The sequence below is a fragment of the Anopheles merus genome, chromosome 2L (assembly GCF_017562075.2).
Source record: "Anopheles merus strain MAF chromosome 2L, AmerM5.1, whole genome shotgun sequence".
NCBI lineage: Eukaryota > Metazoa > Arthropoda > Insecta > Diptera > Culicidae > Anopheles > Anopheles merus.
This window is the reverse complement of record NC_054083.1, coordinates 2,145,178-2,158,929: the sequence shown is the minus strand read 5'-3', so window position 1 is coordinate 2,158,929 and position 13,752 is coordinate 2,145,178. Positions and strand designations below refer to the sequence as shown.

The 13,752-nt window shown below is 42.8% G+C and overlaps 1 protein-coding gene and 1 long non-coding RNA gene across 2 annotated transcripts in view; one reads left to right on the top strand and one right to left on the bottom strand.

Moving 5' to 3' along the window:
• The first annotated feature begins 385 nt into the window (after positions 1–385).
• On the top strand, positions 386–947 carry LOC121593515. Its single transcript, XR_006004789.1, has 3 exons — positions 386–541; positions 649–739; positions 805–947. It is a non-coding gene; the product is annotated as an uncharacterized LOC121593515 (long non-coding RNA).
• Positions 948–2,484: 1,537 nt separating this feature from the next.
• LOC121594890 overlaps positions 2,485–13,752 on the bottom strand; it is an 84,572-nt gene continuing 73,304 nt past the window's right edge. The window contains exon 3 of the mRNA XM_041918676.1: positions 2,485–2,550. Within this exon, the coding sequence (XP_041774610.1) occupies positions 2,485–2,550 (66 nt within the window). The remainder of the gene's footprint in view (positions 2,551–13,752) is intronic.

Genomic DNA, 13,752 nt, shown 5'->3' with positions numbered 1-13,752 from the left:
TTGGGTGTGTGTATGACTCGGACAGTTCCTCTAAAAGTTTCCGATATCATCACTTACTCGTTTTATTTATTTCATTACAACTATTACAGTTTAATTATTTTATAGCTACTTTCGTCCTTCTCAAACCTGTGTTGGGGTAAGAGGTGGGACTTATCATCAATATCATTTTTATTTCCTAGGTTATTGTTGTAAACCATTTTAATTGTTTATTTATTTTTATTATTTTTTTTATTTTTAATATTTGAAATGTAAATCAGAATAAAATCAATTCATTTGAAGTAAAATAAATTCCATTATACTCTATTTTGACCATATGATCAACACTTGTACATAGTGCCATTTACTTTGTGTTCTTCACTCTCGCGCTGTGTTGCGATCGTTCGAAACTCATTGCCAGAACGAATGCAAATTTCATTTTGGAAGGATCGGTGCCGGAAGATGCAGTGAAAATTATGAAATGTTAATAGAAAAGTGATTAAGTAAATCGTGAAAGATGTCAACGCAGGCGTAAATGGAGTTTGTTTTGTTACATGATCTACGGGTAAGTGCATGCATAAGAAGAAGAATCATCCTAATGATGTTTGTGTTCTATCAATCGTATTGCTTTTAATGTTTGTTTATTCTTCTATTATTTTCCATCACACCTAGCTATTTCATTACCAAAGCTCCTGATAATAGATCAAAGCAGATGGATCGGGCATACAGAGTCGCCGTTTAACTTAGAATATCTTCGTGATCGGTAAGTTTTAAATAGTAGTAGTTTTGTTCACCATTCTAATGCTCGATTTATCTTTCATTCCTCAGGCAAACACATCAAACAGCATGTTTTTTTTTCAACAGCACGCACCATCGGTGGAGCAAGCAGCTAACGTTTTGTTCGCCCAGCACGCACCATCAAGTATTGAAATATTTTCAAATAGCTTTGTGAATAAAAAACTGCACACTTACTGTCGGAATTTCCTGGAATTTTTTGGTCGGGCTACGCTCGCGGGAATGGTGTGTCCGTTGAGGAGAAGGAAAGAAAGGGTGGGAGTGAGGTTAACCAAAAACGCGGCATTGAGAATGAGGGGAGATGCGCTCAGCGCTCACGCTGGGTCACTCAGGATGCTTGAAATAAAATGTTAACAAGCATCGATTTCAAGCATGCATGTCGCGCGACATTTCGCCAAGCGGGCAGCGGAACAGTGCAAGAAGTAAATTTAGAATCATGGGTGACGGTCACTAAAAAAAGGAAGAGGACAAATAGCGGGGACAGTAATGTTCAAACTATTATTAATAGATTTGACGAGGGAAACAATAAAGTTACTCCCAAAATGAGGAAAAATGACGATATGAAGGAGTCCATGGGAAAAAATAAAAGCAAAAATAAGAATAAAACACTGGTTATTGTTCCTAAGGTGGTTCAGTCTTGCGATACGACAAGAGCTGATCTACGCGCGAAATTGGATCCGAGGCGACAGCAAATATCGGAATTCCGTAATGGCAGGAATGGTGAAGTTTATGTTCAATGTTCTGCTCAGGCGAATTTAGATAATGTTAGAAATGAAGTAGAAGGCATTTTAGGAGACGGGTATTTGACTTCCTTACCAATGGCACGAGTAAAAATTATTGGAATGAGTGAAAAATATTCTGAGTCCGACTTAGTAGATCTTTTGAAATCTCAAAATGAGTTAATTCCCTGGAAACAGGTGAAAGTAATTGGACTCGACGAGACGAATGCAACTTTCTCAATAGCAGGGAGGGGTGGAATTAGGGCGGTTCAGAGAGATTTTATATTTCAATGTTGCCGATCTTTCATCTAGCTATGCTATGTTTCGTGAGACTGTAGAAAAAGTTCTACCTTTGTTGGTCTTGATCTCGGAAACTCACGTGACCGAGGAGGAAGCATTTGAGCAATATTATGTAAAAAGTTATAGGGTAGTGTCGTGTTTATCACATTCACGTCACACAGGAGGTGTTGCAGCTTATGCCAGAAGTGATATTGTCCTAAAAGTGGTCTTAAACGAATCATTAGAAGGCAATTGGTTTCTCGGTTTAGCGGTTTCTCGGGGTATGACGAAAGGAAATTATAGCATATTGTATCACTCACCTAGTGCAAGTGATTCAAGGTTCGTAGACATTTTGGAAGAGTGGTTAGAAAGGTTTCTGGATTTTAGCAAAATGAACATTGTCGTCGGTGATTTCAATATTGACTGGGTGAATGTTGAAAAATCTGCGAAGCTGAAAAGCTTAATGGATTCAGTAAATATGATCCAAAAAGTCAACGAATTCACACGAATTGCTAGGCAGAGCAGGACATTGATTGATCAGGTTTACAGTAGTATTGACTCAATCAAAGTCACTACTGATCCGCTATTGAAAATATCGGATCATGAAACACTTGTTTTGACCATAAACGATGGGCGTTGTAAAACGGTTCAACGTAAAGTTAAATGCTGGAATAGGTACTCGAAACTTGCTCTTTGCAACAATGTGTCACAAGGCTTACAGTATGTCGCGTCCAACCTGGATGAAGCAGTTATGGAACACGTTGAAAAATGCAATGAACACCTTGGTGGAAGAAAAGACAATTGTTTCAAGAGAAACTAGTAGGTGGTATACTGTGGATCTTGCACGTATTAAACGGAAAAGAGACAAAGCGTACAAACAATTTATTAGAACTAACACAGATTATGATTGGCCTGAGTATACTACACTCAGAAATTTATATAGTAGAAATCTTAAAAACTCACGCAAAAATTACTATAGCAGTGAGATAAATAAGCACAAGGGAGATAGCAAATAATTGTGGAAAGTGCTAAAAAGCATGTTAAGGCCAGATGAAGCACATGTTTCTATTGTTAAATTTCCCGGTTTGATCGAATCAGAAGACTCCATCATCTGTAACAAGTTTAACTCGTTTTTTGTCAGCAGTGTTTTGGATATAAATCAAAACATTGATGATGTTAATGAGCCTTATTATTTTTCCCATAGAGAAACTCCATGAAACCATTTCAGATTCCAAAAAATTAATCTTAGTCAGCTAAAGATTATTTGTTTCAACCTGAGAAAAACCACAGGTATAGGGAACGTGAGTTCAACAACCATACAGGATTGCTTTCATGTGATAGGAGATGACCTTTTGATGGTGATAAATGAATCGCTAGAGGGTGGAATTTTCCCAAAAACATGGAAGGAATCATTGATAATACCTATTCCTAAGGTGAACGGAGCTGCCAATGCGGATGATTTTCGTCCTATCAACATGTTGCATGTGCTCGAAAAGGTGCTGGAGACAGTAATTAAGGAGCAATTCGTTCAGTTTCTGAATGGAAGCGAGCTGTTGATCCGAGAGCAATCAGGATATCGGCAAGGACACTCTTGTGAGACTGCTCTGAATCTTGTACTGGCGAGGTGGAGGGTGTTGATGGATCGGAGGGAATCGATAGTTGCTGTTTTCTTGGATCTAAAACGGGCATTTGAAACAATATCTAGGCCATTGTTGCTTTCTACCTTAAGGCATTTTGGTATTGTGAGGAGGGAGCTCAGTTGGTTCGAAAGTTATTTAAAAGACAGAACTCAGAGAACTTTATTTGGTAACTCTGTATCAGAGCCTATAGAAAACACCCTTGGTGTTCCACAAGGTAGTGTTCTTGGACCAATTTTGTTTATCATGTATATCAATGAAACAGGTTTTGAAGGCGTGTGAGATCTATCTTTTTGCCGACGATACTGTTCTGTTCAGCTCGCACAAAGATATCAAGCAAGCAGAGTCTCTGATTAATATCGAATTAAACGCTCTGGATGGATGGCTGAAGCACAAAAAGCTGGCATTAAACATTAACAAGACTTGTTACATGGTGATGTAACGGGTGTATTGGACGAACCTCCATCTAAATTCGGAACGAATCGAAAGAGTTAGACAGGCTAAATACTTAGGGGTAATCCTAGATGACAGGTTAAAGTTCCACGCTCACATTGACTGGGTCATCGCTAAAGTGGCTAAGAAGTGTGGAGTAATAAGTAGATTGGCGAAGGATATCGACTTCTTTGGGAAAGTTCACCTCTACAAATCTTTGGTATCGCCGCACTTTGACTTTTGCTCGTCCATTCTATTTCTTGGCAACAAGGGGCAAATTAAAAGGCTTCAAAGGTTGCAAAATCACATCATGAAGTTAGTACTAGGGTGTGGTCGACGTACGCCGACCACTGTTATGCTAGATATCCTTCAATGGATGTCGGTAGAGCAGAGGATTGTATACCAGACCATGATCTTTATTTTTAAAATGTTAAAAGGCCTGTTGCCTGGGTGTCTGGGGGAGAGCATAATTCGGGGGTACGTCGTCCACCGGCACTGCACACGCAGGGCTAATCAGCCTAGGGTACCCAACTTGCAGTCACAAAGTGCCAGAAACTCTTTGTTCTTCAAAGGGATTCAACGGAACAACAGATTACCCGGAGAAATTAAGAATGCGAGAAACTTATTTGTTTTCAAACGTAAGTGCGTCATTTATGTTAAGCAAACTGTGTAACGTGAAATATGTGTAGATGTCCTATGTCACTATGTAATGTGTAACTACAGTTGTCATCACGATCTTGATGATGATGATAAGATTTTTTCTTTATATATGAAAATTTTAATTAGAAAAAAATATATAAGATTGAGACAACATAGGTTTGAGACACGCGCGCGTTGAAGTGGACATTCGGGATCTATTTGGGAGAATTTACGGTTTGCACACGGTCTGGGAGGTCACAACAGGATCCACTCATTGATGATTGTAAGTGGCCAATTCCAGATACATTAGGTTCACCTGCTTCGGAAGGTAGTACCCTAGAGCCAACAATTGGCACTAGTGGAACTGGCCATATGCATGTTGCAGTTGTGTTCCGATAAGTAGTGCTCCGGATCCACTAGTTGGTTCTTGGCGAGCTACGTAAGGGATACATTAAATTCTCCTGCTTCGGAAGGTAGTGCCCTGGAGCCAGCCATTGATGCCAGAGATCCTGGAGTCAGCGGTTGCCACTAGTGGAACTGACCATATGCATGTCGCAGTTGTGTCCTGATAAGTGGTGCGCCGGATCCATTTATTGGTTCTTGGCGGACTACGTTATGGATGCTAGGGAATACCATTGTATTCGATGGATTATGACCCGTTTTTTTCTTGATGAAACTATGTTGGTCATCTTGGGTGTGTATGACTCGGACGGTTCCTCTGAGAGTTTTCCGAAGCCACCACTTGCTCGTTTTTTTATTTCATAACAACTATTATAGTAAAATTATCTTATAGATACTTCCGTCCTTCTCAAACCTGTGTTGGGGTAAAAGGTGGAGGACTTATCATCATCATCATCATCATCATCTCCTGTAGAACAAGCGGGTGTCCCCCGACTGAGAAAGCTGCTCCAGCAGCTGTTTGTCTGAGTCTTCAAAACGGCGCTGCTTGGCCTATAAGAGCAGGGTCTGCTGTTTCCTCAGTCGTCTGTAGATCTCCACGTTCTGACGGGTTTCATGCCGTAGCATGCGGGCGCACGCTGCATTCTTCTCGGATAGTGCTCGTCTGCATTATTTGTCGAACCATTCTTTTTTCTCTCTTCGTGGTAAGCGGTCGATCTTGTGTTTGACTGCAGTGCTGATGGCTTGTTCCACCATACGCCGGTTGTCTGTGAGGGGCATCGCGGCGATGTTGTTTTCGGCCGGAAGCGCTTCCCCGAGCGCTGTCGCGTACCCCTCCAGCACATCAGCACACTTCAGCTGGTATAGGTTGAGCCTTGGGGAACCACGGAGAGTTTCTGGCGCAGCTTCACCATGACCAGGAAATGGACGTCAATAAGAACGTGGTCGATTTTGAATTTGAATCAGCCCTTGGGTGTCTCCAGGAGTAACTAAGGCGGCATGCATGCTGGAAGAAGGTGCTGCAGATGCTCATGTGCTTGGAGGAGGCAAAGTTTATGAGCGTGAGGCCGTTATCGTTTGTCAGCTGGTGGACGCTGAAACTTCCGATTGTTGGTTTTATGCCTCCTCCTGTCCGACCTGAGCATTAATATCTCCGATGACGACCTTCACGTCATGTTTTGGGCAGCGGTCGTACTCCCTCTCCAGCTGCCTCCTTCTCGTCCTCGGTGCTCCCAATGTGCGGACTATGCATATTTATAATGCTCAGGTTGAAGAATCTGCCACGAAACCTCTTCCTACACATCTGCACATCGGCCACCACCCGATCACTCTCTGCTGCATCGCACCCAGCACCGTGAACATTGTACCGAGCTCGCGCGTCTCTCCACCGCTGTGGTAGATCGTGCAGTTGCTACGGTACTGGCGCACCGTCACGCCTCCTGAAGTACTACTATTTCAAAGCTGCGGGCCCAGACCTCATCAAGCGCAATTCGAGTCTTCACATCCGATAAGAGGGTTTTGTAGTTCCATGTGTTCCATGAGCTTCCAATCGTTCTTTTTCCGTGGGTCTATCTAAAGCTTAAACTAATACACTTATTACTTTCTACTGCTAGCTTATTAAGAGATAACACTAATACACTTATTCTATCCTATCCTTTTACGCACACATACGACTGCATGAATAATTCATATGATAGATTAAAGAAACTTACCATTACGTATATACAGAGTGTTCGAGATAAATTTGACATCTGGCCTTTGGGTTTATATCTCAGGGTTGAGTTGACGTATCGAAATGATTGATATACCATTCGATTGCTAAAAGTTGTGCGAACAAGTGAAAAAAATGTCTAGCTCCGTAAATATGTGGAACCCGTCCGAACTGTACACGCGCGTAACGTGTGTTATGATGGTTCGTGCCGGCCATACGAATGCCGACATTCGGAAGGCGGCGATGTGTTCGCTGAACACCGTAAAAACAATACGGTGGCCAATGGGCGGCCGTACGTTTGGCAGCAGGATTCTGCACCATGCCATACGGCCGTAAAAACACGCCGATGGCTCAATGCCAATATCGACCGGTACACCAGCACCGACGTTTGGCCACCCAACTCCCCTGACCTTAATCCTATGGATTATTTTGTGTGGGGCACAGTTGAGCGGGACACCAACAGGGCGTCCTGCAATACCAAAGCGGAGCTGGTGGCCAGAATAAAGGCCGTGTTTGCGGCCATCCCCAGAGACATGGTTGTCCGGGCTTGCGCGGGGTTCCGGAAGTGCAGGCGGCCATCGACGCGGAGGGGGGGTACTTCGAATAAAAAATGCGGCAAACATGGTAAGCTAAACTTTGTAGAAAAATATTTTTTTTAATATTTAACTTGAATTTGATAAAAATTTCTTTCCTATTCCCTCAGAAACTGTCAAATTTATCTCGAACACCCTGTAAATTTAAATATATTTCAAGCCCCGAATAGACTGTGCCGCCATACGTAGGACTGACTATCCTGCTATGGTATGTTACCAATGGTAACAATACGTCACTGAAAGCCAAGCTCACTTTACTAGGTGGTACAAGCAGACCTTGGCCGACAGCGGTTTTTGGGGGTTTTCCAAGTAGGGTTTCGGATGATGAGTTTGTAGCGGTTTTACTCACGTCCGTTCTCTTAGGTTGGTGAAATAGAATAGAGCGTTTATTCGTATAATCGTGGGGAGATTGTGTGGTCGGCTCAGAGACCTGTTTATGTCGTCAAGTTGAGCGTTCATATCTTTATATATTCACCACAGGTTGTTGTGCCAAAGAAAAAAAAATGAATATATATTGTTTTTTTTACTTATTTATACAAAAAATTACGTGCCGTAACGTAACGCTGCAAACAGTGCACTAGTTTAAAGTTATAACTGGCTTATTGGTTTTGTAGATGTCATCATGGACTGTTGTTTCTCAAATCACGATATCTATAGAGCAATGTATTTCTTTAAGTAACTTTATTTATTAAATTAATTTGCATGTATTTTAAATTTATTTTTGTACGGTCAGCGACTACACTATTGTTTAAATGTCCAAAACCAGCTGTGGTAATGATTATTTTCAGTTTTCTTGTATTTTCTGATTTGAGCAGCTATGAAGATTTTTGAACAAGTTTTATTGGCTAAAATGTTTTGATTTTTTAAAGAATATTTAGAACAAGTTTTATATGATAAACAAATCTAGCCAGGAATTGTAAAAAAGCATAATTTTCTTATCATTTTCTTGCCATGACAAATATTGCTTAACATGTTTGTATTCTGGTCGATTCAGCCTCGAATGTTTTAGTTATATTACGATAATTGTACTAAGCTCTTTGAATAAAAAACAATAGCCTCGTCACCATATGTATTGGATAACAAAAATTGAAAAAACTTGACAATTTACTGAAGCAAGAGATTTGAAAAATAGTGTAGTTTATTAAACAACTTCTTGCAAGAATATAACCGTTTTGCAAACACTTTCATGCAATATATGTATGGTTTGAAAATCATCTTTGACATTATGCAGCTATTTTTTCTTCGTTTGGTGCTTTGTTCTAGACTTAAACTTGAGTATTCGTTTCAGAAAACCTAAAAGATTGTTTCTTTAACAAGTCATGTTCAGTTTTTGCTTGACGTAACCAATTTTTAAGATCGCGCGTTTTTTCGAGAAGAGTAAGCGTGTAGTGATGTTGATTATCAATTTTAGATGTATTTGAATGCTGTCCTATCGCATGCATGGTGGTTGACTTACAAGTTGAAGCCGTGGAGTTTGAGAGTAGAATCGCGTCACCTAATTGTTTGGAGTGAACTGCAGTTGCGTCGTTGTTAAGAAAATCTATCTCGTCGAATTCCATTCTCGCTATGGCATTGGTTGGATCTGAATTGGTTTCGGAAAAAGACAATACAATATATTTAAGACGTGTTATATGAACTGCAAAATGCTACTTTTTTATAACATCAATCAATGTTACGACGGTGAATCGATCTGTGGGCCACGCGAAGGAGGTGGCCTTGTAAGTCCAACCCGCTCGGGTAACAGCGGTCTTCTCAACCGTTCGACACCAATAATCAACCTTCCCGCTAATTGCTGTCTCGAGTAATTTGAAGAGCCTATGCCGCAGAAAGGCGTGAAAAGCGAAGAGAGATTTCTTTCGTGATCCGAATATGCAATATTAAAAATGTTTATTGAAAGTTCGATCCTTTTTATACCCCCGGAAGCCCATACAATTATAGGGTTTTAGTGTATCCTTTCCAAGGATAAATAGTACATAAGTGTAGCACGCGTGAGTGTCGTATGTTAGTATTGGTGTCGGATATTTATTCCGCTTTTACACACAGCCAACCAACCAAGCCGAGCTCTTTCGAAGCAAACCCTTTGTGATGAGCGAGAAGGCATGTTACGCCTCTCACATATGGCAACAGCGAACAGCTACGCTTCTAGATGTGTGAGTACGCGAAGAAAACTGATGGATGAAGAATGGAGGAAGGGGAGGAGCTTCACTCTGTCGGAGCATCTGAAGGGGGGCCGAACGCTCTCCTCACATTTTGCGAAGAATCAGTTGAACTCAAACGCTTGGCTAAGAGGATCTAGTACTTTGGGGCTGTCGCTGGCGGTTAAAATAATTAGTTTACTAGGTCGCGATAGCCATCCGGTCGATCAACCGATCGAAGACGGTTTGGCTGTGTGAGCTTTAAAATAAATAAATAAAATAATGATAAACAATGCTGCGAGCACGCGCACGATCGGTGGTCGATCGGCATGTTGTCAATGCAGCATTTTAGCAAGTAAGAACAATTAGCTTGTAACCATTTAGGTATAAATAGGTAAATTTTATGGTAATAAAGCGTCAGTGTTAACCCTACACCCTTTCGATCACAACAGTCACTCGGAGGTTATTTTCCAGTGTGACAGGGGCCCTAAATATTTCAGGCAATATAGACTTGGTCTGTTAGTATTAGTAAAAACTATTCCCTTGCCCTATTATTATTATTATTATTTATTTATTTAATCTTCAACGGGCCGTTTGGCCATGATGTAACAGTTCATTAAAAAAAATACATAGCAAAAACAAGATTTGCATCGCAATTCACTGCGGCCACGGCAAAAGCCGGAGACGTTCCTTGAAGCACTGAGTTGAGATGTCGAAGTCGAAGCAATCCGAGACAGTGTTGAAGACAGCCGACATGCGGAACATAGGGTCAGACCGACCAGCACTGGAACGGGGTTGAGCGAGCCGTAGAGTTTCTCTAGACCTAAGTGTTCGGGATGGTGCATAGATATCGACTCGATGCAACAAAGGCGATGAGTCGATAGAGCCATTTAGCAATCCAGCGATGAAAGAGCACAGTGCATTGCGTCTTCTAACCGAAAGAGGTTCAAGGCCTAGAAGACGGCACCGCGCAGCATACGGACGAAGATTATTGCGATCCTGCCAGGGAAGTAGGCGTAGGGCATATCTCGTGAGCTTACGTTGAATCGCCTCAAGTCGAGCAATTGAAGAAGCGGTAGTTGGGCTCCAGACTACGCACGAATATTCCAGAACTGAACGAACGATACAGTTGTAGACAGCTTTGATGCACATGGGGTTGCGGAATTCATTAGTTGTCCGGATAACCACGCCAAGTAATTGATTTCCTCTGGCTACAACATCATCGACATGCTGTTTAAAGTTCAAACTAGAGTCAAGCAGAACGCCCAGGTCTTTGGCATGATTCTGTCGATTAACTGCAGTGCCGTCCATGAAGTAGGTCCCAGTCACTGGGCTCCTGCATCGACTAAAAGACACACAGTAGCATTTCTCGATGCAGATAGTCAGTCCATTACGCTTGCACCACGAACAGAAAATTTCGATGCAGTCTTGCAGGAATATACAATCACCTGTGTTGTGAACAGGCGCAAAAATTTTTGCGTCGTCGGCAAACAGACTGATACTGTCGGGAGGTAAAGCGAGGGTAACATCGTTGATAAACAATATGAAGAGAAACGGGCCAATATTGCTTCCTTGTGGCACACCCGAGCTGTTGACTATTTCTTTGGACATGTGCTTATCAATTTTCACGATGTATGTGCGATTAATTAGGTAAGACTTAAGCCACTGTACGAGCGAGCTAAGAACTCCTAGCTTATCGAGTTTAGCGAGAAGAATTGCGTGCGGAAGAGAGTCGAATGCTGTTTTCAGATCTGTATAAATTGCATCGACTTGAGCTCCGGCATCAATTTGACTAGTGCAATAGGTTACAAATTCAACCAGGTTCGTGGTAGTCGACTTTTTTGGCACGAATCCATGTTGATACGGGCTTAGGTAGCTGCGGCATGCATGTAGCAGATTTTTGTATATCACTAGTTCGAACACCTTGGCAATGGCACACAAAGATGTAATACCCCGGTAGTTGATGGCATCTGTCCTGTCGCCCTTTTTGTAAATAGGAACCATGTTTTGGGAAAGTAGCCATTGGCTAGCGATGCATTGAACAATTTTGCAAGGATAGGTGCTACTGTCGTTTGACAGCGTTTCAGCACGGTAGAAGGAATTCCGTCGGGTCCAGGAGCGAAGGAAGGCTTTAGTTGCGCTAGGGCAGATAAAACGATCTCACTGTCGATGAAAGGAGTGCTCATGTTAATTGCGCCAGCTGGAGTGTTGACGAGAGCAGCATCAATGGTATCGGTATCATTCATGGCCGGTGAAAAGCAATCTGCGAAGCGATCCGCGAAGAGATTGTACATTTCATTAGTGTTGGCACTTGTTGCTCCTTTGTACGTAATGGATTTCGGTGTATGCGTGGATTTTGTTTTGCTGTGGTAGAAGCGCCAAAACGAGTCAGGCCACCTGCAGAGGTTACGTTGGATTTTACTCAAATATCTGCGATATCGAAACCTGTTATAGCTGCAGTATAAAGAGTGCGTGTCAAAGTAGATCGAGCGAGATCTTTGGCAGCGGCGCGTTTGGTAGTGACGATAAGCAGCTCTTTTTACACGTTTGAGTCGTTTGAGTGTGCGGTCCACCCAGGGGGGGTTAGGTTTAGGACGCTGAACTGGGACGCATACAACAAAGGCTTGCAGCATGAAGGACGAGAATGAACATACTGCTTCGTCAAGTGAAACAAAATTGGAACAATGAAAGCTATTGTTAAACATTGAAATCATGTCGTTCAGTTTCACATAGTCAGCTTTAGCAAAGTTATAACGATAAAATGCGGTTGTCGTCGAGTTTTGTTGAGTCGTAGAATTGTGTCGGGTCGACGAGTTAATACGTATATTGAAGTCAAACGCCGGGTGATAGGAGTCAAGAGGTACAAGCGGAACAACACTTGGAAAGACAGGTGAGCACAATTTAGCTGCAGCATTGTTAGCGTAGAGCAGGTCAAGCATGCGTCCGTGCGAATTATTGATTTGATTAAGTTGCACGAATCCGCTAAATTTAAATCCATCCACAAAGGTGTTGTTGGCCAGTGAGCGCGCAGTTGGTTCATAGTGCGTGATTGATGCTGACGAGGACGAAGGATCAGCTGTGGACCAGCTTATGCTAGGCTGATTGAAATCGCCAATAACAAACAGCAGATCCGAAGGCTTCAGTGTGAGAGTGAAGTCGCTGATACAATCATGTAGAGAGCGAAGAGTCGATATCTCGGAGCTAAGCTGCGGTGGAATGTATACTACCATGACGTACAGATGTGCGTTATTGCAGGTGACGCGCAAACAAATATACTCGAGAGAACGATCACGGGAAGGTAATTCTATCGACTCGTATGCGTTAGAAACGGCTAGCAAAACACCACCACCGCGAGAGCTAGAGCCGCTGAGAGAGCGATCACAGCGGTAAACAGTAAACAGCGGTAAGTTGTTGTTGAAGAGAAGAGCAGATGGAATGTTGTCAACAAGCCAAGTTTCCGTGAGGGCGATAAGGTCGAAGTCAGCCTCCGATACAGCTAGGTGAAATCCTTTGGTTTAGTGCGCAAACCTCTAACGTTTTGATAATAGCAGCTTAAATACTCAGCGGTAGCGTTGTCATTGTGGTGGTTGGATAAAGCGGGTATACGGTAAGTCAATTGAGCTGCGTTGTCAGAGCATGAGGCTTGGCGTGTTTGTTGCGTGCAATGAGCGGAACTTCGTCTAGTTGAGAAAAAAGCGATCGATTGTAGACTGGTGCAGGTGCGGAGATGAAGGGCGGTGGTTTTGGGGCGGTCCAGAAACAAGTGTTGAGTTGGGTGCTTCCAAGGTATCATTCACCGGGGGATGACACTGTTGTGATGATGTTGTTTCAGGACCAGGTGGAGTAGACGTGAGTGCGGCTAAACGGTGAGTCGTTGTTGGTGTGCGTGTGGTGTAGCGTTGATCAGTACTAGTAGCTGGTGTGCGTGTTGTAAAGCGGTTTCGGGTGGCTATAGGAGATGAGGTTTGGTGGTCGTGTTGACGGGATGGAAAAAACTCACGAACACCGATACCGACGGGCCAAGTGGATGGTGTGAGTGCCACACCTCGAAGGATAGCCGGGACTCTCACTTTGAATGAAAACCAATTCATGTTGTCCACACTAACCCCTCTTCTCAGCAGGCAATACGCTATAACGTCATCGGTGGCTAAGCGACGCTTTACAGAAGCGACCACTTGTTCCACAGTGACGGCCGTTGATAAGCGGGATAGGCGGATCCAGATCCTATCTGTGAATGGCTCACGAGCTGTAGCTTGAAGCGGTGATGATAACGGATCGGTTCCCACCAGTTCATGCGGTTGTGTAGGTGTCGGCTGGACGGCAATCGTGGTATTGGTGTATGCATTTGGCAATGACGCGGCACAAAGGATGTTACCGCGACTGTTTACAATTCTGTTTACACCTGGAGATGCCGAATCCTCGATTACGCGCCTCCGC